A 25,645-nucleotide genomic window follows, 5' to 3' on the forward strand; every position below is an offset into this window, starting at 1 on the left:
TATAGTGATTCCACTTGCTAACATAAGCCTAACATAAAGTGCTTTCATTTGCCTTCACAAGCTAAATATATATTGTGATTCTACTTGCCTACACAAGCTAAACACATAGTGATTCCACTTCCCTACACAAGCTAAACATATAGTGATTCCACTTGCCTTCACAAGCTTAACATATAGTGATTCTATTTGACTGCACGAGCTAGACATATTGTGATTCCACTTGCCTACACAAGCTCAACGTATAGTGATTCCACTTGCCTTCACAAGCTAGACATATAGTGATTCCATTTGCCTGCACCAGCTTAACATATAGTGATTCCACTTGCTAACATCAGCTTAACATAAAGTGCTTTCATTTGCCTACACAAGCTTAATATATAGTGATTCCACTAGCCTATACAAGCATAGTGCTTCCATTTGCCTACACAAGCTTAACATATAGGGATTCCACTTGCCTTCACAAGCTAAACATATAGTGATTCCACTTGCCTACACAAGCTAAACATAAAGTGATTCTACTTGCCTACACAAGTTTAACATAAAGTGTAACCACTTGCCTACACAAGCTTAACATATAGTGATTCCACTTGCCTACACAAGCAAAACATATTGTGAATACACTTGCCTACACAAGCTTAACATATTGTGATGATTCCACTTGCCTACACATTGTCAACATAAAGTCATTCCACATGCCTTCACAAGCTTAATCTAAAGTGCTTCCAACACGAGTTAAATATATTGTGATTCCACTTGCCTACACAACCTTAACATATTGTGATTCCACTCGCGTAAACAAGTTTAACATATAGGGCTTCCACTTGCCACTCAAGCTTAACATATAGTGATTTCACTTGCGTACACAAATGTAACATATAGGGCTTCCACTAACCTACACAAGCTAAACATATATAGTTTCCACTTGCCTTCACACGCTAAACATATAATGATTCCACTTGCCTTCACAAGCTAAACATATAGTGGTTTCACTTGCCTTCACACGCTAGACATATAGTGATTCCACTTGCTAACATAAGCTTAATATATAGTGATTCCACTTGCACTCACACGCTAAACATATAGTGATTCCACTTGGCTTCACAAGCTAAACATATGGTGATTCCACTTGCCTACACAAGCTAAACATATAGTGCTTCCACTTGCCTTCACACTTGCTGACAGAGGCAGTAAATACCGTTATATCCCATTTGCTGACAGAGCCAGTAAATACCGTTATATCCCACTCCCCAACAGACGCTAAAGTATCTATGTAATTATACAAACTGTAATATAAAACTTGCGGACAGAATCTACTTGAGGAAATTAACTCAAAAACTTATATGTCCTATGGTAAGGTGACAATTACGAAAAGAAACTAATCTATTTATAGGGGCTACCCGGATCCTTTTTAAACAAGACATGTCATGTACCAAAATGTTCTCAAATGTTTGTAGTTTCCAAATCTGCCGGCATAAATTGTGGCGAACAGAAAAATCCAAAATGGTGTCCAAGATGGCCGCCAAAAATATGAAAATTACCACTTTGTCACTTTTACTTAATTTCTAAATAAGGCCACCTATGCCCCCATACCGGTAACAAATGTCATGATCCACCAGCTTAATCTTAATATATTATGGGCAGTTTGTATAATTAAAACAAACCAAAACGGAAGTGACGTAACGTCATTGAGCGATGCCCGTCGTGTCGTTGTATGCCGTCTGTCGCATTATTCCTGAGTGTTTACTCCGTTAGGTCAATATATTCCTAACATATTTTTCACAGATTTTCGATTGTCTTTCTCTATTTCTCGTACAGTTTTCCAAGACAATAATCGAAAAGACTCTGATTGTGTCCACGTCTGTGCTACCAGATCTTTGTATTTGGTCCGTATTCTTGACAGTTTATATATTAAATAGGCAGTTTATATTTTATATCAGTTATTGATCAACTGCCATTTATATGGTCGATATTTTGAAAAATATAGCTAATTCATCTCATGTTTACAGCAACAAAAATGTAACTTTTACACATTATGGGTGTCCTTACGAAAAAAAATAATGTTATTATGATGTATACATCCTTTTAACTGCAAATATTTCTCGTTAAACAAGGTTTTAGCATGACATTTATTTTCAATTATTGAAAGGCAAGCTGATTTTATTTTTGTTGATTTTTCCTGTACTGTATTGATACAAAACATAAGCAATCTTGTACACAAAGTTAAATTATATTAAAATTATTTTCCGTTTTCAGTTACTATTTTTTTGCAGGTGAAGAAATCGTGTCTAAGAACAACCGCCTAGCGGACTTACGCTCGAAATTTTCTTAGTTTTCGGAGGATGAATATTGTACAACAAAACAATAACAACTAAATATTGTTACGGACGGGAACGGAAATGGAAAACATGTAGCAATAGCTTGATTTTTTGTCTCCGCGAAAAGTCAAGCTGTCAACACAGTACAGTCAAACTGGTAAATAGGGACCATCCAAAGGGAGAACATGCATAAAAAACGAAAACGAAAGACAAAAGGTCTTTATTCGGAATGTACTTTTTTCAATGAAAAAAAAATGGTAGAAGGTGGTCTTTATTTACAGGTTGGTCTCAAATCGGAGGTTGTATCTAACAAAGGTTTGACTTATTCCAAGTCTGGAAAACCACATGCATAGCGTATTTAAGTAAAATCTTACTTGTTTTACTCCGGTTATAACGTCTCCTCTCAAAAAACCTCTGAAAAATGTTTCCTTTCTTCTGTCTGTCCTGCCTTGTTTCATCTGAAGAATAATTGAAACATAAAAACTTTGATCAAATCAGTTCTTAGTATTATGATACATACTTTCCAAGAATTGAACTATTGTAATGGAATATGTGCTGTTAAAAAGAGCCGGGGATTTCCAGGATTTTGGGAACATCACCCATACCGATGGAATTGGGAATTTCAGCGATGTTTTGTTGAACATTAGAAATCAAAGCATGAAATAATACCGTTTACTGAAAGTGACATTATGCTCATATTTTCATAGTCAAGTTGAGCTGAACTGACTATATATTTCAAAAGATTGACTGCTAAAATGGTGATTGACCAACAGTTTATATTGGAAAATGTTTAAGATAAAATTTAAATATACCTGAACTATAAAAAGACTGCCCACTCCTTTTATGAAATAAACGTTACAGGTAAATTCTTTTGGATACTTACGAAAATTTCGTTAGAATTCATTCGTTCTTTATTGTTAATGTGGAATAAATTTTTATATTAAAAGGAATTATGGCAAAATGAAAAACTTATTTTGACCTTCACTTGTGCACTCACTTATACCCTTGAATGGGAATATTGTTACTTTAATGACTTATACTATTTTCAATTGGGAATATGACCGAATATCTGCTATAAATAGCCAAAAAAGTAACCATAAAAGTGTGATGCGTGATATCAGTAACCATAAAAGTGTGATGTATGATAACAGTGACCATAAAATGATGTGTGATAACAGTAACCATGTGGTGTATGATAACAGTCACAGTTACCATAAAAGTGTGCTGTATGATGACAATTTTGACGTTACCATAAAAGTGTTTTGAACGATAACAGTGACAAAAAAGTGTGATGTATGATAAAAAAAGACAATAAAAGTGTGATGTATGATAACAGTCACCATAAAAGTGTGTTATATGATAACAGTCACCATATAAGTGTGTGTATGATAACAGTGACAAAAAAGTGTGCTGTATGATAACAGTGACAATAAAAGTGTGATGTATGATAAAAGTGACAATTAAAGTGTGATGCATGATAACCGTGACAATTAAAGTGTGTTGTATGATAACAGTGACCATAAAAGTGTGTTGTATGATAACAGTTACCATTAAAATGTGCTGTATGAAGTATGTTTTTATAATTGTAACTGCTTAAGTGTGTCGTAGATATATAACTGTTACCATTTTGGTGTGCTATATGTAACAGTTACCACTTAAGTGTGCAATATATTAACAGTGACCACTTAAATATTCCGAAATTACAGACGAAGAAGTATTTCGTTCTGTTTAAACATGAGAGCTGGGAAAAGCAAGGGAGACCACAAGCTTATTCTAGGCGTTTCGTCAGTAGTATCGATAAAACTCCATTGTTCTAGACTTTGAACACAGAGAATGTTTGACAGGATAATTATAGAGTGATTTGGCGGTTAGGGCCACTATTACGGTATAAAACGTTAATCATATTGCAAAAAAAACCCATCACTGTCGCTGTAACGCAGTTGGTAACGTTGTTATCTTTTAACTTTAGTGAAAATGAAAAACTTCCATGCTGTAAATGTTTTGCAAATGGACCATTTGATAAGTAAATGACACCTTGCAGTGACTTTAGATCAGTTGGCCCACTGCATTTTGAAGTATCACCAGTTTATATTTACTGTAAACTTCGCTTATAACGAACTCATTGGGACATTCAAAATCTGTTCCTTATAACCGGAGTTCCCTGTAAGCATATAGCGAATTAGTTCATTGTATCAGAGGTTTTTATAGCTAACAGATTTACATATAACGAACTGATTGTTTTTCAACGGCCGCCATTTTGAAGAGCATTTGATTAAGACAAACTAGAACTATCGCTGAATGCGATTCATACCCCCACCAATGTCCTTGACAGAAGACGACTTGGAAAGGTGGTTAAGGGAATAACTTAAGTGACACAAATACATATACAAAAAGAAATTATCTCTGGTGAAAAAAGACTAATTGGACAGGTAATAGTATAAATATATATTATCAAATCATGTTCGAAACAGTTAGAAATAACCTTTCAATTTTTCCAATGTACTAAACATTTTATAAGTCAATTTTTTTACCTTCAAGTGTGGCCTTGCCCTTAAGCTGGCACAAGGGTAAGATGGGTTTTGCACATCGCCCAGTTGGGGTGAACATTTAAGTAAAGTTTGAAGAAAAATCCTTTCATTAGTATAGAATTTATAGAGCGGACACAACATATTGTCTAGTATTGATTGTATGTAAATTTAAAGACTGAAAAAAGAGGCATAACTTTTGTCAAAATGCAAAATAGCGTTATGAAACTGACCTGCATATCTTATTTGTGACACCTCATATATCTTTTTAAGTTTCAAGCAAATACCTGTGCTAGTTTCAGAATAAATACATTAAAAGTAAGAACATGTTAAACCTTGACCTTTAAGAATATTTTCTTGTTGAGGTTAACATTTGAGTCAGTTTGAAGAAAATTCTTCATTAGTATAGGACCTTATAGAGCGGTGTCTAATATTTGACCTTGACTTTAAAAAGCCGGCATAAAAGGGTGACTTAATGTCAAGCAAATACTTTCTGAAATATCAATAAATGTAAAATTTAAGAATATTACCAATTTTTGTTAAGGTGAGAACCTTGACCTTGACATGGGTTCTCAAGAATTGCCAAAGAAAAATCTTTCAATTAGTGTAGGACTTTACAGAGCGGACACGACATACTGTGTAATATTTGATTCTTTGATATTTGACCTTCAATTGTGACCATGACCTTAAGCTGACACATGGGCAACATGGGTTCTGCACATCCCCTTGTTGAGGTGAACATTTGAGCCAAGTTTGAAAGAAAATCTTTCAATTAGTGTAAGAACTTACAGAGCGGACACGACAATACTGTCTTAATATTTGATTGTAATTGATATTTGACCTTCAATTGTGACCTTGACCTTGAGCTGACACATAGGCAACATAAATTCTGCACATCCCCTTGTTGAGGTAAACATTTGAGCCAAGTTTGAAGATAATCCTTCAATTGGTATAGGAGTTATAGAGCGGACACGAACATGGAGACGGACGGACCGACCGACCGACGCGACAAAGCGAATCCATTATAGTCCCCCCTCCCCCACATTTTGTTGTGGGGGTATAATTAGTCATTTATTTCTTTTTTAGACACAATACCCGAGGGCGTACTCTTTTGGAATTTGAAAATCATTTGCTATTTCAGTTTTAGTTTTACTCCCTTTCACAATTTCTCATAAAATATCATTTTTTGTTTCTAAACTCAGTGCATGAAAGATTTAGATTTCTTTTCTTTCAATCAAGCGTACTTTCAATGGATAAGCAAGAAATAGCATACGTGATTATGATAAATGACCGTAAGTATTTTACTCGAGCAAAACTATTTAAGAAAAGAAGTAATTATAGTATAAATACTGCAAATATAAGCACTAAACTTATTACAGCTTTTAAATCCATGTACTTAGTTGTAAAATCTGTTATCCGATATAACTCTACAAATTCAGATCCCATAAAATCTTTTATTGGAGTTAAACAAGGAGACCCAGCTAGTAGCATACTCTGTCTTTTTTCCTAAATGATATTGTAGAAAATATAAATAGTAACTTAAATGGTATTTTAAGTATTGATGACGTAAACGTATTATTTTATTATTCGCTGACGACGGTGCATTATTTTCTTTTGACCCTCAATCTCTATAATCAATGTTAAATGATGTACAGACTTACTGTAATACATGGAGGCTTCGATTAAACGCCAGTAAAACAAAAATACGGTCGTCATACATCATATGACTTAGAATTACCTGTATCCCAAAAGATATATGAGCCGCGTCACGACAAAACCAACATAATGGGTTTGCGACCAGCATGGATCCAGACCAGCCTGCGCATCCGTGCAGTCTGATCAGGATCCATGCTGTTCGCTTACCAACCCTATTACAAGTAGAGAAACTGATAGCGAACAGCATGGATCCTGATCAGACTGCACGAATGGGCAGGCTGGTCTGGATTCATGCTGGTCGCAAACGCACTATGTTGGTTTTGTTATGACGCGGCTCATATATCTTTTTGATTTTCTTGTAATGTCTACTCTTAATTATTGTGCCGATATGGGGTCATCACGCTGGGGCAGATATTGAGATTGTACATACGAAATTTTGTAGGAAAGTTCTATTTGTAAAACGCTCTACAAACGTAGATGCTCTATACGGCGAATAAGGGAGGACACCAATGAATGTGTATCGAAAAATTATATTGATAAAATACTGGGTTAAATTAATTACTTTAGATAATCAATCACTACTATTTAAAATTTACAATATGTTATGGAGAGATACTGAATTAGGAAATACATATAATGGTAATCACTGGGCTAGCCAGATAAAAGAAATACTATATAATCACGGTTAAATGTATTTATGGCAAAACCAATTTAACATTCAAATTAACGTAAATATGATTAAGCAACGGATAATAGATGTATATTATCAACGATGGTGCTCATCAATAAATAACTCTCCTCGTCTCGAAACGTATTGTTTATTTAAACATGAATGTAAATTAGAAAGTTATCTCAATTTTATACAGGAAGCAAATTTCAGAATATCTTTAACGAAATTTCGTACATCTTCACATGATTTGGCAATAGAACGCGGACGCTGCATAAATATTCCTAGGACGGAGAGAATTTGTTTAAATTGTAATTCTAATATGATCGAAAATGAATATCATTTTTTACTTATATGTCCAAAATTTAGAGAACTCCTAAGAAAATATTTAAAACGTTATAATAATAATGTATGACACATAGTTGTCATTTAATCAGCCGTGTGTTTTCACTCTTCGACTAAGTGAGATGAAAGTATGTTAGACTGTAATTGACGGGGCAAAAAAATCTTTCGAATAAACAGGAGGCTCATTAAGTCAAAATTTGATGTAAGCGGAGTTAAAGTACAAAGATAAAGGGGACTTTAGAAATTCTTAGACTTACGCTGAATTTCGAGTAACGCGATTTTAATTTATTGAGAGTCAACTGTATATAGTACTTGATATGAAACGTTTGTGTTTCAAACCTAAACGCTTGCCTGTTCTATAATTATTAATAAGTTAAAGTTATAATATTTTATTTCTTAGCCCATTACAAATGTTGGTTTTGATTATACCGTGGATTGTTAATTGGACTAAGTTACTCGTATTTTGCTGCATTGTGATACATATAATTTATCAGAGATGTAGTTTTGATATGCACTTATTAGGTAGGTGTAAATAGGTATTTGATGGCATGACAATTCTTTTTTTGTATATGTTTTAGAGTTTTTTGATGTAGTGTATTTCATGATATAAATCATGGTATAAAGTAAACCACAAACTCAGTATTTCGCGCCAAAGCAACATTAAAAATTTACTACATACATGTTTCCGAATCGCACCAACAATCTAAGCCAAATATACAATGGTTTTGGCGAATTGTTTCCATAATGATATGCTTAAATAACATGTTGAAATGACGTGTCAGGACAACGTTTTTGCAAATGTTATAATTAAGAAACAAATTTAGTATCAACGGTGTTACATTCGTTGGAATAGCCCATGAGGTTTAATAGAACGCTTAATTGGTAGTGTTGGTATCGGTATTAAATGCTGTTATATTTTATGGTTTTTTTTTCTGGATCATTGATCCTGTTCACTTTGCGTGTTGAAAATTGAATACCGCTCAAGCCGGTGGCAATGGGCGTGCGGGATTTTGCACGTTTTCATTATCCCTTATGTACAGACTCAATCAAATCGAGTCTGCAATTTTCATGTTACTTTGTTATAAATGCTTCCGAAAGATAAGTTTTCAAGATTTTGCTAGTTAAGCACCCCCACCCCCTGTTCACTGTAGTAAGCCATATTGAATATACCATAGCACAGTTCAGCCACCGCATCATTCCTGGGAAGGCTGTCAAGCAATTAACCAGTACTAGTTGCTTACACTTTTGCAAGGGACTAATAACGTCTGTGCAGACCTTAAAAAGGGTACAGTGCGAACGACCGTAGAAAGGATTACATGATAAATCACAACGAAAGTAAATCATATCATCCGGGAATCAAACCTGGTTTACTATTCAAAGCTAACCGAACGGCACTTAAAACGCTTAATCTATCGGGACGCCGCCGCTATGTTTCACTTTACACAAAAATTAACTATCCTTTAGCACACCCGTAAACACGTGGTAGAACTTACTATATAAATGTCAGTTTTAAATCTAATTTTCTATGCAATCGATTGCAGAACAAAAAAATAATTACCAAGCGCACAACTGTTCTACCCGCAACAAACGGATCTTCTTGCAACCAGTGAACGGATGTGTGTATAATTTAAGTAAAAATATATGATATTTTCAAAATAAAAAGTTGTAACGGTTTAAAATTACAGCATCATAAACATTGTAAAAACTTTACTTTTATGTTTTTTTCTTCGGACAATACATGAATAACTCATTTAGTTCAATATAAATGCACGACATTATGGCAAAATTTTATCTTTTGATGATATATTATTTCAAAAGGCCCAAACTACAAGGTGTGGGATAATAGCTTTAAGGACATTATGTTGTGTACCTTCCTGGCAAGTTAAGTGATTTTCATAAAAGACAATAAAACAGTATCTTTACACGCAATATTATACCCACGTGGACAACGTGCCTTGCTGAAATTGCTGGAGCGATTGTATAAAACGACATTCCGCACAATGTTGTTTTTTTTTCGGACAAAGTACGTCTGTAAACGGTCTGACTTCATGTAAAATAAACAGAGAAGAATTGATCAAGAGTTTGATTACAATTGTTCATCTTAATTTTACAAAATGAAGTCAGGAAATCCAAATGACCATTCTTAGATTAGTAAAACAATCTAAATGTTCATTCTGAAATGCAAACACGTCCTTATTCCTACAACAATCTAAAGGTGTTTTTGAATCTCAGTTTAAGTTACATTTCTCGGATATTTTATACCACTGAACATTGCTTCCAACTAAACATTTTACAACAATAAACACTGCTTTCACATGTTTTAAAATTACATTAATTCTCTTGTGAACAGCTTTTTTTAACATAACAATGTACTGAGTTACAAATGTCGTAATTACTATAAGTTTTGCCTAAAACAACCAGACTACCAATACCGCTCACGATCCCAGAAACTCATGTGCATAAAAAAACAACAACAAAAAAAACGCCACATAAAAACTCTAAACTCTTCCGATGATTTTCAGAAGTTCACGATTTTATATGATTATTGATGTGTTCAATTGATTTGAATGTCACAGGGTGAGAACAATGTGCAGCCGGACTGGGACTCCAACCCGGGACTTCCCTTCCGCTAATCTCAGGTCATTTCTCTCCTAAATAGTGAATAAGATAGTTTTATTCTATTCCCGATTCAATCAGAGTTTTGTGATTTAACTCTAAACTATATGCAGTCACGGTGTCACATTGGGTGTCAGATGTCACAGGTGATAAAAATATGCAGGCTTACCGCGCATTGAACCTAGGACCCTCGGGATACCGTTCCACTGCTGAACCGACTGAGCTATCCCGCCGCTTATACCTCCTCACCCCAACATAGTTCTGAACCATGACATATTTTATTGATCCTCATACGTATTTCTTCATATCGAAGAAGCATACATTAATTTGCACATTAATTGTAAAATTATACTATGTCAATCGTACAAAAAGTTATTTATGAGAACTTCTGTTAAACCACGTTACATATTGCTAAATAAATTGTGTTAAAATAATATATCGTATTCGTTATTTAAAACCTAAATGAAAGAAAAGGTGAATTGAAACCTAAATGTTGAGTACGCATCAAGTTGTTACGGTTTGTTTGTGGTGAGGCTTCGGTATTCGGTAAAATTGTATGGGATTAAGGATAAATATTATCCGGAAACTTACATAGGTATATTTTGGTGTTTTTGTTCACAATAATGTATTCATTTTTTTGATAGTTAAGATCATTTTAAAGAGTAAAACAAGTACGTTACATCAACATATACAACAAAAATATCACCATGTGGATTAATTCATGCATAAAACACATATTTGCCCAATGAAAACATATTGACTCCTGAAATTCATAACCTGCTTATAATCAAAACATTTTAACATCCAAACGTGATATGAAATATTTAATTTTAGGTCAGAGTCTTTGAGTGGAGATGTTGCTATACATACGTAGTACAATTTGTTGCACCAAACCTACTGTCAGCCCTTTATAAATGTTTGCATTAAATAAGAACAAGTTAAATGTTGATGCTGCACATCAAAGATGCCGCACAATGATGCACAATATCAGTCTTGATAATTGTTCTCCATTACAGTTGAATATCCGAAGCACTAATCAATTTTTCTAAAGAACGGACCAACTTTACCTGTCCTGTTATAGGAAACGCAGCTTCCCATATATAGTTCTTTAAAAGTGATTTTGGGAAACATTTTAGGGACGGGTAAAAATAGGGAAATCCTTTATTCATTTCTGGTTTATATAACATTTTTAAAAGAACGATTATTAAACCAAGGAGGAGATTATATTATAATAAAGATGCTACACTTCTGAGCCTCGTCATACATGATGTGAGTGGTGCCAAAGAACAAATATCGTACGTCTTTAGCAGATGGTAACGCACATACATGAGATAGTAACAAAGAAGAAAATTAAAAATATTTTTTTATATAACAATATTCAAATAAATTTGAAGTTCAGAATGGAAATAATCAAGGAAATCCAGGCACTTGATTTATACATCTACTCACATATGATTTGGGTGTTGATAATGAACACATATTTGAAATTTGAAGTAAATCCATAAAGAAAATTGTAGAATAGATAAGGAAAAATTTTAAAAAATGATTTAAGGGGGAATAATTCTGTAAATATGGACGGTAGATTTATGAAGCTTGTCATATTATCATGATATGGTAGTTTAAAGTAAATCGTTTAAGAAATCAAAAAGTTTGAGTAAAAAATCATAATTTCTAGGAAAAAAATAAAGTTCAAGGGGGGCATAATTCTGGAAATGGTCAAGCTCGAGTATTGAATCTTCTCACATATGAAATTAGTAACAAAATGTATTATATACTTGAAGTTTGAAGAAGAAAGAAAGAACGAAGAAATGTGGGTGATGATAAGATTAGACTGCCATATAACCATATTTTAAGTTAATAAAATTATTTTTGGTACATTATGCGTTATCAAGGATCCAATGTTGTGAACGAACAGTATTGTAAATTTTAACCAAAAGAAAGAAAACTCAAACTCATCTATAAAAGTATTCATGCGGACGGCACTTAGGAAACAAATGTTTGTTTGCCATTGTTGATGTTTTTTGGTACACATGCGTTTCTGCTAGTTTTCTTTCACGAAAATAATTCATTATGTCAAAAGTAAGCAATCAACAATGCCCTGAAACCGTCAGAATATTCATGCCGGCGTAAAAGGCCTCTAACAACTTTTGTTGTGCGGTGTTTATCAATGAAGTTGCATCATATAAGTACATTAAAGGGTGATCCTTCATTTATGTACATAAGTCTCAAATAACAAAAAGTTTTTATGTAAATAATAAATGAGTAAGTATTTCCTGTTGAAAGGGATTATATGGTTAATTATAAGGTGTAAAACGTTGACAGTTTATTTCAAGGCTTTTAACGAGCATGTTTTAGACACAAGGCAGAAAGAAACCGTTCTGTTTTGTTGTAATTATTAAAGATCCTGTATGCCATAAATAAGGTTGTTACCACACTCAAGTGAAATTTATATATGTATATAATTATGCTTCTTAAACGATTTTCAAACATCGAAGAATATGTAAAATATGTACTGAAAATATTTGTCCACATTATATGTAATCATTAAAATATATGCATTCATTTCTGATTGAAAAAGAAGACTTCTAAATAAATAAATCAATACATTTAAAATTACCTCCCTTTATTTATATGGAATTTAAATTTGGTAATTTCATCACAAATAATGATTTTTGGAACTTACAATATTGATAAATCTTCATTTGAGCGTCATATTTATGATATAAAACCATATAAAGTAAGTTAAAGGATCTTATTTTCAAGAATTATTAAATAGTTATTTATCACGGGATTGATTGATGTGCAAATTAGACACAAATGTTATGAAATTTCGGTTACATTGATAGATACTGCGGCACATTTTCAGATTTTCTTGAAGTTGCTTGTGACTTAAAACCTAGAAATATTGTAGATTTACATTTAATATTAACAGGAAGATATTAAATTTGTTATATTTGCAAAGTGGAAGGAATCGGTTATAATCTTCAAAAGAGACAATTTTCGTTTTACTTAAACAATGTTATATTGTTATATTCTGTCAATGGCAATGGTCTGGAAACGGAATTATCTACCATATCAAACCGACAAGCGGAGATTTGTGAAGTTTGTCAAAGCAATTTACGAAAACATAAACGAGTTGATACTTATCACAAATTTGAAACGTCAGGATCAAAACGTTAAAGAAGTACATGTTTGTATTCATTGATTTATAAGATTATTGCTGTTGACATGAAAATCCATAGTATTTGTTAGTATTCTAGTATATTATTTTCCCAGCCTTTCTAAAGATATCTCAATAATAAACAGTTCATTAAACAATAAAATATTTAAGCTTAAAAAGTAACAAACCTGTCCCTTGCCGTCTTTTGATCTCATCAATGTCTCTCTTCACTTCAGTTACATTTTCCTTTATGCCTTCAATGTTTCTCTTCACTGCAGTATCATTTTCTTTTACATCCTCTAGGCCTTTCTTCACGTTAGTTACATTTGCCTTTATGTCTTCAAGGTTTCTCTTCATTGCAGTATCACTTTCCTTTACGTATTCAAGGTCTTTCTTCACTTTCTTCACATCAGTTACATTTTCCTTTATGTCTTCAAGGTCTTTCTTCACGTCAGTTACTTTTTTTCTCACGTCTGTCATTTCCTGTTTTAGGCGGTCAACTTCGTCTTCATAATCCTTCCACTTTTTTATTTCTTTCTGTATCCTTCTCTCTTCTTCCAGATCAAGAGGGCAAGTTTTGAATTCGCCGATTGTTTGCTGAATATTCAAAGCTGGAGAACATCGACGAACAAGTATCTAAAACCGGAAATGAATAACTTTATCATTTAAGTTCCAATGTTTGATGATCTTTATAAGTGTTTATCGAAGATGTTGACCCAACAATTTATCTGTTTATGAAAGTATTAGACATGAAAGTCAAAATTTACTGAACAAGAGTCATGGTGGATCTACTTATTATAAAGGCTCTTGATTAACACTGTTTACTATCAATTAAAAAGAGCTATTACATCTTAATCTTTTACTGATATCACAAAGGTCATATCGGCTTCTGAAATCGTCATTGATGATTGTAAAGTCACGATTGATGATCCACTTGTTGATATTAAATTCAAGCCCCAGTAAGGAAAATCCATGACCCCCGAGGTGTGGCAAGTTTTAACACCAGGGACGTCTTCTTAACTATGTTTGCTGTAAAATATCTAAGCTATCCCATTGAATCACTCAAAGTACTAGAAAACCTATAAATTGTGAAGCACTGAATGTACCGGGAACATGAAATATTTAATTACTGAAAGTACTGGAAAACCTGGAAATTTGGAAGCACTGTAATTACTAGGAACATCAAAAGTACTTAAAACTTAAAAAAAACCTACGCACTGTAGATACTAAATGAAACCCTTAAATCGTGATTTTTAAAATTACTTGAATCCTGAAAATTGAGAAGCACTGAATGAACGGGAAACCTGAAAATTGTTAAACACTATAGAGCAATGAAATTATCGAAAATTGTGACGTACTGAAATAATTTGTACTTGAAAATTATGAAGAACTGGAATCACTGATACTTGTAAATTGTATCGCACTGAAATAACTGTAAATCGAAACTTAGTCAAACACTGAAAGTCGTAAACCACTAAATTTACTTGACACCTGAAAATCGTGAAACACTAAAAGCACTTGACATTTAATAATCGTGACTCACTCAAAGGACTGATTCTTGAAAATTGCGAAACATTGTAAGTACTTGACACCTGAAAATCGTGAAACACTGAAAATACTTGACACATGAAAATCGAGAAATACTGAAAGTACTTAACCCTTTCCTTCATGAGCATATTGTGAAAATGGCCGTTTTCATTGAAAAGCCTCCTGTTACATGTTCAAACTGCTATGAAACCATGAAAAATGCTTCAACTAATCAAACTTGGCACAAATGTTGACTGGACCATCGTTTTTGTAACGACATGCTCAGTCTTAAGTTTCCTGTTACCATAACAACGAGGGGATGTCTCAAAATTGCCAAAAATCACTATTTTGTCCTGATTTTTTCCATCAAAATTTATTTCAAAGTGCTGCAACTTCTCAAGGGATTGAGATAGAGTGAAAGGCTTTTCAGCGTTGGTAACACGTTACGTTATGATCGACCTGGGTTCAATTTTAGCCTCTCACAAGTCCAAAATTTTCTTGGCGATGAGGGGGACTACCGCCCCCCTTCAAACCCCCGAAACAAAAAGAGGCTCATCCCCCTGATGTATCTTTTGGATGGGAGGAGGGGGGGGGGCAGCGCCGTAAAAAGTGCTCACTTTTTAGCCACATTTCTCAAACGAAAACATGTGTTTGGGGCCCAAATAGGACATTTTTCACTGTTTGAGGCATAAAAGAGGGGGGAGAGTCGAAAGTGCGTTGTCTCGCGTATATATGAGGTAAAGGGTTAACACCTGAAAATTGTGAAGAACTAAATGCACTTGACACCCCAAAATCGTGACGCTCTTAAAGTACTGATACTTCAAAGTGTCAATGTTTTTATTTTAAGTCTAAATACATCAAGCTTTCGCAGAGATAAGTCAAAATAATTTACATAGTGTAAGAGATTTCCAAATTTACAAAAATTATTTTCCAATTAAATTATCTTCACTGTGGATGTAAAGTCTAAAATGTAAAATTTGAAATTCCTACATAAATCAAAATGGACATTTTGACAGAAATCACCTCAGAGAGGTAAGCTCAAAATTGAAATTTGCTTTTTTGCGTTGCATTTTTCAATATTTAGTCGTTTTTCACTGTTAGAATAATCGTTCTAGAAGCAACAGCGACCTACTTCAAACGGAACAATAGTCCGAAAAAATATTCCCTGTCCCGTCATTTTTAAAACCTCAATTGTGTCCCTTAAATAGAGCGAAAAGTGCTGTAAATAATTTCAATACTCATATGTCTCCATGATGAATTGACTCGTTTGAAATTGTTTGCTTGTTTTGACGTACGTATGTGTAGCGTCAAACATGTATACGTATAAATGTTTGACGCTACATGTTTATATGGATTATAATATCATATGATTCATTTAATTTGAATTTAATATCCAATAAATTTTTTTACATTTTTTAAGAATATATTACTTACCGTATATAATACGCTTTCTTAGTTTAAAAATGAAAGGTTACAAAGATAACAATAATACTATGATAGAGAAATGTACTCACCTGTTCAATATCATTCCACCAAGCTGTAAAATCATTTTGTTGTATTGCAGTCGTTGTTGATATATGACTTATCTGAAATAAAAAACAATATGATTCACCTAAAATATGAGCTCAAATTACTGAATCAAAAGTAACAAAAGCAAGCCCCACCCTTCCTCCCGTCTCCAGACAACCCACTACCCCCCTTTCCAAAACAAACCAACCAACAACAACACAAACCATTTTGTCACGGGAGACATTGATAATTTTGAATATAAAAGTAAGGTAGATTTGTTGTACACATAGATTTAAGACCCCTTTTACGTCCGCAGTAATAAGAACGATAAAATGTAAATTATGCCAAATTTGTTTATACGTGTATTTAGTTATACAGGCTTTGTTTTCGACAAAATGCAGGGTATAAAACCCAAAGAGTACAAACGGAACAATAGTCCGAAAAAAATAATTCCCTGTCCCGTCATTTTTAAAACCTCAATTGTGGCCCTTAAATAGAGCGAGAAGTGCTGTAAATAATTTCAATACTCATATGTCTCCATGATGAATTGACTCGTTTGAAATTGTTTGCTTGTTTTGACGTACGTATGTGTAGCGTCAAATATGTATACGTATAAATGTTTGACGCTACATGTTTATATGGATTATTAATATCATATGATTCATTTAATTTGAATTTAATATCCAATAAATTTCTTTACATTTTTTTAAGAATATATTACTTACCGTGTATATAATACGCTTTCTTCAATTTAAAAATGAAAGGTTACAAAGATAAACAATAATATCTATGATAGAGAAATGTGCTCACCTGTTCAATATCATTCCACCAAGCTGTAAAATCATTGTGTTGTATTGCAGTCGTTGTTGATATATGACTTATCTGAAATTAAAAAACAATATGATTCACCTGAAAATATGAGCTCAAATTACTGAATCAAAAGTAACAAAAGCAAGCCCTATCCTTCCTCCCGTCTCCAGACAACACACACTACCCCCTTCCAAAAACAAACCAACCAACAACAACACAAACCATTTTGTCACGGGAGACATTGATAATTTTGAATATAAAAGTAAGGTAGATTTGTTGTACACATAGATTTAAGACCCTTTTTACGTCCGCAGTAATAAGAACGATAGAATGTTAATTATGCCAAATTTGTTTATACGTGTATTTAGTTAATCAGGTTTTGTTTTCGACAAAATGCAGGGTATAAAACCCAAAGAGTACGACATGTAGAGAACATCATAATACACTTCTTATGAATGAGATATAATACTCACGAAGTTTAAAAGCCCATACCAAGTAAAATGTAAAACATTTAATGGAAAAAGAACAAAAGGAAAATTACTACAAAATTATGCAAAGCTAAGCTAAATCCCATCGTTTGTTCTTAAAGATCAAGGTAATTTGTTAGTCAAGATCAAGTTAAATATGGTATGTTTAAAGATTTTGTCAAAAGGGCTTTTGTGTTAAAGCATGACGAAAGTCCATTTAGAAATTACAAAGTAATGTTAAAAGTTTGCGGTTTTAACACGTCCATACCACAGGGACTAAATATCACTGTCCAAAACAATCTCCGATTGTTCAAGACTGCAGTAGTATCTCCGATTAAATTTCAATGACGATAACGAGTAATGCAAAACCGATTGTTTCATGTAAGGCAGTAATAATCCAACGGATTATGTAATGACTGTAGTTATACTTCGAATTTATTACATATGCAGTAATATCTCGTACTGTTTTATGACGGCAGCAATTTCACGGACTGTTTCATGACGGCATTATATCAAGGATTATTCAATGACGGCAGTTTTATGTCGGATTATTTCATGACTGCAGAAATATCTCGGATTATTTCATGTAGGCAGTAATATCACGGATAATGTAATGACTGTAGTTACACCTCGATTTATTTCATGACGGATGGCAGTAATATCTCGTACTGTTTTATGACGGCAGCAATTCTCGGATTGTTTCATGACTGCAGTACTATATCGGATTTTTTCATGACGATATTATATCTAGGATTATTTAATGACGACAGTAATATGGCGGATTATTTCATGACTGCAGTAATATCTCGGATTATTTCATGACTGTAGTTATATCCCGGATTTATTTCATGACGGTAGTAAAATCTCGGTATGTGTCATGACGGCAGTATAACCTTGGATTATTTCATAACAACAGTAATATCTCGGAATATTTCATGACCACAGTATTATCTCGTATAATTCATGACTGCAGTATTATCTCGGACTGTTTCATGATGCAGTTTTATCTAGAACTGTTTTTATAACGGACGTATTATCTCGGATTGTTTTTGATTGCAGTAATATCCCTGATTGTTTCATGACTGCAGAATTATCTCAGACTTTTTCATGATGGCACTATCATCTCGGATATATTTCTTGACGGCAGTATAATCTCGGATTCTTTAATGACTGCAGTATTATCTCAGATTTTTTAATTACTGCTTAAATATCTCGGATTCGATTTCTGCAGTAATATTTCGGATTATTTCATGACAACAGTATTATATATGCTTGTTTCATGACTGTATAGTAGTAATATATTAGCCTTTTTGATGGTAAAATATTAACTCGTATAACCCATAATTATTCATAAAAGTTATGATAACTCTAAAATTTTAATCCGAAAATGTCTCATATTTCATGACGTCAGTATTATCTCGGATTATTTCATGACTGCAGTTTTTATCTCGGGTTATTTCATGAGTGCAATATTATATCGGATTGTTTCTTGACGGCAGTATTATCTCGGACTGTTTTCAATGACGCAGTATTATCTAAGACTGTTTTAAAGCGGTCGTTTTATCTCGGACTGTTTCATAACGCAGAAATATCTCGGATTATTTCGTAACGGCAGTATAAACTTTGATTTTGTCATGTTCGCAGTAATTTTTCAGATTATTACATGAGTGCAATAATTATTATCATGGCTTGTTTCTTTATGGCTGTATTACCTTAGATTATTTTAATGTCGGCACTTATGTCTCGGATTATTTAATGTAGGCAGTAATATATTGAATTATTTTATTTCTGTAGTTATATCCCGAATTATTTGATGACAGTAGTAAAATCTCCAATTCTTTCATGACGGCAGTAATATCTCGAATTATTATATGATAAAAGGAATATATATTAGATTAATTCATGACGGCAGTGTTATCTTGGATTATGTAATGACTGCAGTATGATCTTTGATTGTTTCATGACAGCAATAATATCTTGAACTGTTTCTTGACGATAGTATTATCTTGAATAATTTCATGATGAAAGTATTATCTTGGATAAATTCATGACTGCAGTATTATCTCGAATTGTTTTTTAGCCCCGTTTTATCTAAGATTGTATTATCTTGGATTGTTTGTTGATGGTAGCAATATCTCTGTTTGTTTCATGACGGCAGCAATGTCTCAGATTATTTCATGATGGAAGTATTATCTCTGATTGTTACATTGCGGTAGAAATATCTCTGATTATTTCCTGACGGCAGTATTATCTCGGATTGTTTCTTTACTGTAGTATTATCTCGTACTGTTCTATGTCAGCAGTATTAACTCGGATTGATTAATAACTGCCTTATATCTCGCATTTTTTCATGGCGGCAGATTTATCTTATTTATTGTTTTATGGCGGCAGTATTAACTCAAATTGATTCTTGGCGGCAGTATTATCTTGGATTGTTTCATACCGGCATTATTATCCCGGATTCTTTCTTGGCAGCAGTATTATCTTTGATTGTTTCATGACGCAGTATTATCTCGGAATGTTTCTTGGCGAGAGTTTAACTCGGTTTGTTTTATGACTGCTGTTTTATTTCGGGGTTACTGTATTTCATGACGGAAGTATTACCTAGGCTGGTTTATTGGAGGCAGTTTTATCTCGATTTTTTTATGATAGCAGTTTTTTATCTTGGATTATTTTGATGATAGTAGTAATATCTTAGCAGATTTGCTGATAGTAGTAACACCTCGTATTATGTCGTGATTGATTTTATCATGTTATTAATAAAACACCTAGGGGATTTCATGACAGTAATGATAGCTCGAAAAATTTCATCCAAAATGTCAGATAATATTTAAAAAATATTCATGCTAACGGCTATATTATCCTTTGATTCTTTGATTTACTTGGAATGTTTCAATAGGGGCAGTATCATCTCGAAATTTTTCATGACGTCAGTTTTATAACGCAGTGTTTTCTTGACGTCAATATTATCTAGGATTCTTTTATGATGGCAGTGTTATCTCGGATTGTTTCATGAGGGAAGTATTATCCCGGATTGTTTCAGTAGGGAAGCAAATATCTCGGATTCTTTCAAAGTGACAATATTATCTCTGATTGTTTCATGAGAGACGTATTATATTTTATTGTTTCATGACGGCAGTATTATCTCGGATGTTTTCATCGTGGCATAATAATATCTGATTGTTTCATGAAGGATGTATAATCTCGGATCGTTTTTAATGACGGCACTATAAGCTTGCATTATTTCATTACTGCAGTTATATTTCGGATTGTTTCATGATGGAATATAAGCTCGGATTGTTACATGGCGGTAGAAATATCTCTGATTATTTCCTGACGGCAGTATTATCTCGGATTGTTTCTTTACGGTAGTATTATCTCGTACTGTTCTATGTCAGCAGTATTAACTCGGATTGATTAATAACTGCACTTATATCTCGCATTTTTCATGGCGGCAGAATTATCTTATTTATTGTTTTATGACGGCAGTATTAACTCAAATTGATTCTTGGCGGCAGTATTATCTTGGATTGTTTCATTCCGGCATTATTATCCCGGATTCTTTCTTGGCAGCAGTATTATCTTTGATTGTTTCATGACGCAGTATTATCTCGGAATGTTTCTTGGCGACAGTTTTAACTCGGTTTGTTTTATGACTGCTGTTTTATCTCGGGTTACTGTATTTCATGACGGAAGTATTACCTAGGCTGGTTTATTGGAGGCAGTTTTATCTCGATTTTTTATGATAGCAGTTTTATCTTGGATTATTTTGATGATAGTAGTAATATCTTAGCAGATTTGCTGATAGTAATAACACCTCGTATTATGTCGTGATTGATTTTATCATGTTATTAATAAAACACCTAGGGGATTTCATGACAGTAATGATAGCTCGAAAAATTTCATCCAAAATGTCAGATAATATTTAAAAAATATTCATGCTAACGGCTATATTATCCTTTGATTCTTTGATTTACTTGGAATGTTTCATAGGGGCAGTATCATCTCGAAATTTTTCATGACGTCAGTTTTATAACGCAGTGTTTTCTTGACGTCAATATTATCTAGGATTCTTTTATGATGGCAGTGTTATCTCGGATTGTTTCATGAGGGAAGTATTATCCCGGATTGTTTCAGTAGGGAAGTAATATCTCGGATTCTTTCAAAGTGACATTATTATCTCTGATTGTTTCATGAGAGAAGTATTATATTTTATTGTTTCATGACGGCAGTATTATCTCGGATGTTTTCATAGTGGCATAATAATATCTGATTGTTTCATGAAGGATGTATAATCTCGGATTGTTTTTAATGACGGCAGTATAAGCTTGCATTATTTCATGACTGCAGTTATATTTCGGATTGTTTCATGATGGAATATAAGCTCGGATTGTTTCCTGACGGCAGTTTTATCTCGGATTGATTCATGGCAGCAATATTATCTCGGATTGTATCTTGACTGCAGTAATATTCCGGATTCCTTTTTGACGGCTGTATTATCTCAGATTGTTTCACGACAGCAGTAATATCTGGGATCGTTTCTCCACGACAGGATTGTCTCATATTTTTTCATGCCGGCAGTATTACCTCGGATTGTTTAATGATGGCAGTTTTATCTTGGATGGCTTCTTAACGTCAGTTATATCTCGGATTGTTTCATGACGTCAGTTTTATTTTGAATTATTTTATGAAAGTATCAATATTTTAGCCTATTTGATGAAAGCAATATAACCTCGGATAATGTCGTGTTGGATTACTTCATGACAAAAATAAAAGCCCGGAGTTTTTCATGAAAGTAATGATAGTTCGGAAAAAAAAATGCATCGGAAATGTAGGATAAAAAATTCAAATTCTTGTTTAAGATGCACATGTTTTAACCTTTACAGTACGACTGCACAGCTACTATAAAGATATGCAACACACCGAATTAGTTCTTGTCTAGACAATATTAGAAGTTGTACTATTACATGTTTTAAGTATGATGATTGATTAAATTATATTTAAGTTAAAGTTTGGCAGAATTTCATTACTTTTAAAATACGTAGATATTTATATTGCCAATATATACATTTACTTTTATTCTTCTGTATTGCCAAGGCATGAATTTATAAATTTGCATTTCGAATATACTTACTTTATTTCGGAAATTCTTTAACCGACATATGTCTGCTTCCACTGTTACATCGGTTGGTGCTGGTGTTGCCCCCCAGTCAAATTTTTTATTTAATCCAAAACATTTCAGGCTTCTAAGAAGACAAATAATAAGCGTGATGTCCAAATCTGACGAAGTTGGGACTTTACCACCCGCTGGAAACAACACGTCAAATTGGATCTGGGTTATAACGCCGCGGCTTTTCAAACGTGTTATTGTTGACTTTTCTTGATTCAAGCACGCACTGAACGTTATGCATTGAGATGTCAAGGACTGGTCCAGTATATTTCTCAATACCAGGAGGCCACCATCAATGACTAGTATTTGTAACCGAAACAAAAATATACGGTTATCTAGCGTCTGTGGCTGACCTCCGGTTGCCATTTTGTTTACTTCTTGATTTATTACATCTGTAATAGCCACATCTGTAAATGATGAAACGTACAAGTTATTTAACTGCTTTAAACACTTCTTATTATATATAAACAATTTATGTTTATGATTTCGATACATTACATATTCTGTGTTTCTGTCAAATAACGTAGATTAAGACTTCATTATTCTAATTCATTTAATACAAAAATAACCTTTTTAAAGAGAAAATGATTCAATAATCATTTTATGTGATTAATAAAAATAAATATCTAGTAAAAGAATTCAAAACTAAATTTGATATTATTTATTGTAGTCTGGGATAACAATTACATCCGTTCTGTTGAATTTTGGTAAAACAATAATCGATGGTGATATAAATAATGATAAAACATAAACACGTCCACATTATCTTTTGTTCTAAAGATAACAATTTAATGATCCTATAACTTAATTTTTTAATGTATTTAATCATAAAAATGACGCTCAAATGGAGATTTATGAATATTGTAAGTTCCAAAAAGCATTATTTAAAAAGATATTACCGAATTTACACCTCATTTAAATAAAAAGGGGCAATTAGAAATTTATTTTCCATAAAGTCTAAGTCAATCTTTTTCAATAAAAAGTGAATGCATACATTTAATGAATACTTATAATGCGTATAAACATTTGCAGTACATAATACTTTATTGTGTATATGTTTTAAAAAGCTTGAAAAAAGAGAAATAGGTCTTCAAGTAGAACCATCTTGGTCAACTGATATATAATCAGATTTCGTTAATTATTGAGGGGGCTTATTAGACGATGACGATACATAACGAATACTTGACATTTAGGCATTGCATTTCAAGAAAAGGTATTTCAAAAAAGACTCTACGCAAGGTCAATCATTATTTAAATGAACTTGGTAGTGACTGAATATGCAATAATACACACAATATCTATGCTTTAGCCTTTATTTCAATTGAAAATTCAAAGGGGAATTACTGAAATCCCTTCATACATTAGTTGCTTGATCAGGCGAAACAAATTAAAGTAGCTACAAATGATTTTTTCGATTGACACGTTTACACGCCATTAATCTTTCAATACATTATTTATTTTTTACATTCATTACAAGAGAGACTAAGAAATATGATACAATTCAACTCATTTAAAGGGCGCAGACAGATTGATATTTAAGTTAATGATTTGTCGTTTCTTGATGAAGTACTGCGAATGACTTAACATTACATGTGAAATCGCAGCGATTTCTTCTTTTTATTTTACACACTCTCGTAACTGATTCATTATTGGACACACGCACACAACAAGAAATTGAGATGGCGTTTATATGTGTATTCTCCCTGCAGTGTTGTTTTTTGGGATTTATGACTAGTTGTCAGCTAACACTATTTAAATTATTTTCTTATATATAAAACAGATGCAAAAGAAGAAAAGACATAAATGACCTATTTTACTGATTCATAGTATCAATGCCAGCTTACACGTGTATTTGTTTTGTATAATACCGTATTACATTCATATACACGTGAGATAATAATTTGTCAACTAGACTGAACTTTCCAACATCATATTAAACATATAAGGGTACTTCAATGCACACTAACTATATTATAACTATATTTAAGTTTTATTTTAAATTATACTCTTTATAAGTCTTTACAAGAGACAATATTATATCTTTGGTGTAGTTCTACCAAATAAAAGCAGAACAAAGCATGGGAGGATTTCTTGATTTTTAAGTGCTCACAGCTGAATTTTTTTTATCAAGTAGCGATGATAACTCAAAAAATGAGAAGAATATCAATAATGAAAGGTGACATAAACAGAACAAAGCCTCGACGCAACCCAACCACACTTGAACGGCACCCAGAAATGTACCGAACCAAAATATTGGAGATGACAAAGGCAGCAAATTGAAATGGAGGGGCATGCCAAAAACTGTGACAGCTATCAATAAAAAGGTCTTTTTTGAGGACTAACGAGACAAGGATTTGGTAAGCAGAAAATGGTCCATGAATGAAACTTAAAGTTTAATGCTGCTAAAACCGCTGAAAACAATTTACAACATATGACATCATAGAAGGTGTCACCATACAGATCATGTCACAATAATAAAGACATAAGCACATGTGACTTAAGGTGAACGCATAGGAACCGCCTTGGAACTATAAAAGGCAAAGTTTTACCTGGTTGTAAACGAGAAACACCTCGTTTTTAGCCCAAATATGTTCTATTTTGCGAGAAAGGGTTAATAAAATAATTCAGCGCCAAGTTAAATTCTTAGAATTGTCCATTGTCAATAACTAAAGGACAATATGATAATTTAAATACGGATAAAAAATATACAACACAATGACCATACGAAAACTATTAGAAAAATACTCGATGCGTTAAATAAAACCATAGCAACAAGAAAATCAAATCGCGTTACAAATCGTTAATTTGAGATTAATTGTTTAAAAAAGGTAATACATTTGTTATTACGGTCACATTCAAAACCATTGAAGGTAAATGT

General features: G+C 33.0%; 1 protein-coding gene across 1 annotated transcript; it reads right to left on the bottom strand.

The window, feature by feature from the left end:
- Positions 1–2,310: 2,310 nt before the first annotated feature.
- LOC132723444 (uncharacterized) lies at positions 2,311–23,169 on the bottom strand. Its single transcript, XM_060708168.1, has 4 exons — positions 22,732–23,169; positions 16,326–16,397; positions 13,473–13,920; positions 2,311–2,773 (listed from the first exon to the last, which is right to left on the bottom strand). Exons 1-4 carry the CDS (start codon positions 23,131–23,133, stop codon positions 2,622–2,624), a joined length of 1,074 nt encoding a protein of 357 aa, XP_060564151.1. The 5' UTR covers positions 23,134–23,169; the 3' UTR covers positions 2,311–2,621.
- Positions 23,170–25,645: the final 2,476 nt, after the last annotated feature.

Source organism: Ruditapes philippinarum, unplaced genomic scaffold (genome assembly GCF_026571515.1).
Source record: "Ruditapes philippinarum isolate M1 unplaced genomic scaffold, ASM2657151v2 ctg9541_1_1_1_1, whole genome shotgun sequence".
Classification (NCBI taxonomy): Eukaryota; Metazoa; Mollusca; class Bivalvia; order Venerida; family Veneridae; genus Ruditapes; species Ruditapes philippinarum.

Excerpts from the sequence above, each read along its gene's own strand:
- LOC132723444 (XM_060708168.1), bottom strand. The coding sequence starts at position 23,133 with ATGGCAACCGGAGGTCAGCCACAGACGCTAGATAACCGTATATTTTTG. Across the intron at positions 13,921-16,325 it reads GGTGGAATGATATTGAACAG|ATACTTGTTCGTCGATGTTC; the intron begins GTGAGTACATTT and ends TTCCGGTTTTAG. Across the intron at positions 2,774-13,472 it reads CAAAAGACGGCAAGGGACAG|ATGAAACAAGGCAGGACAGA; the intron begins GTTTGTTACTTT and ends ATTATTCTTCAG.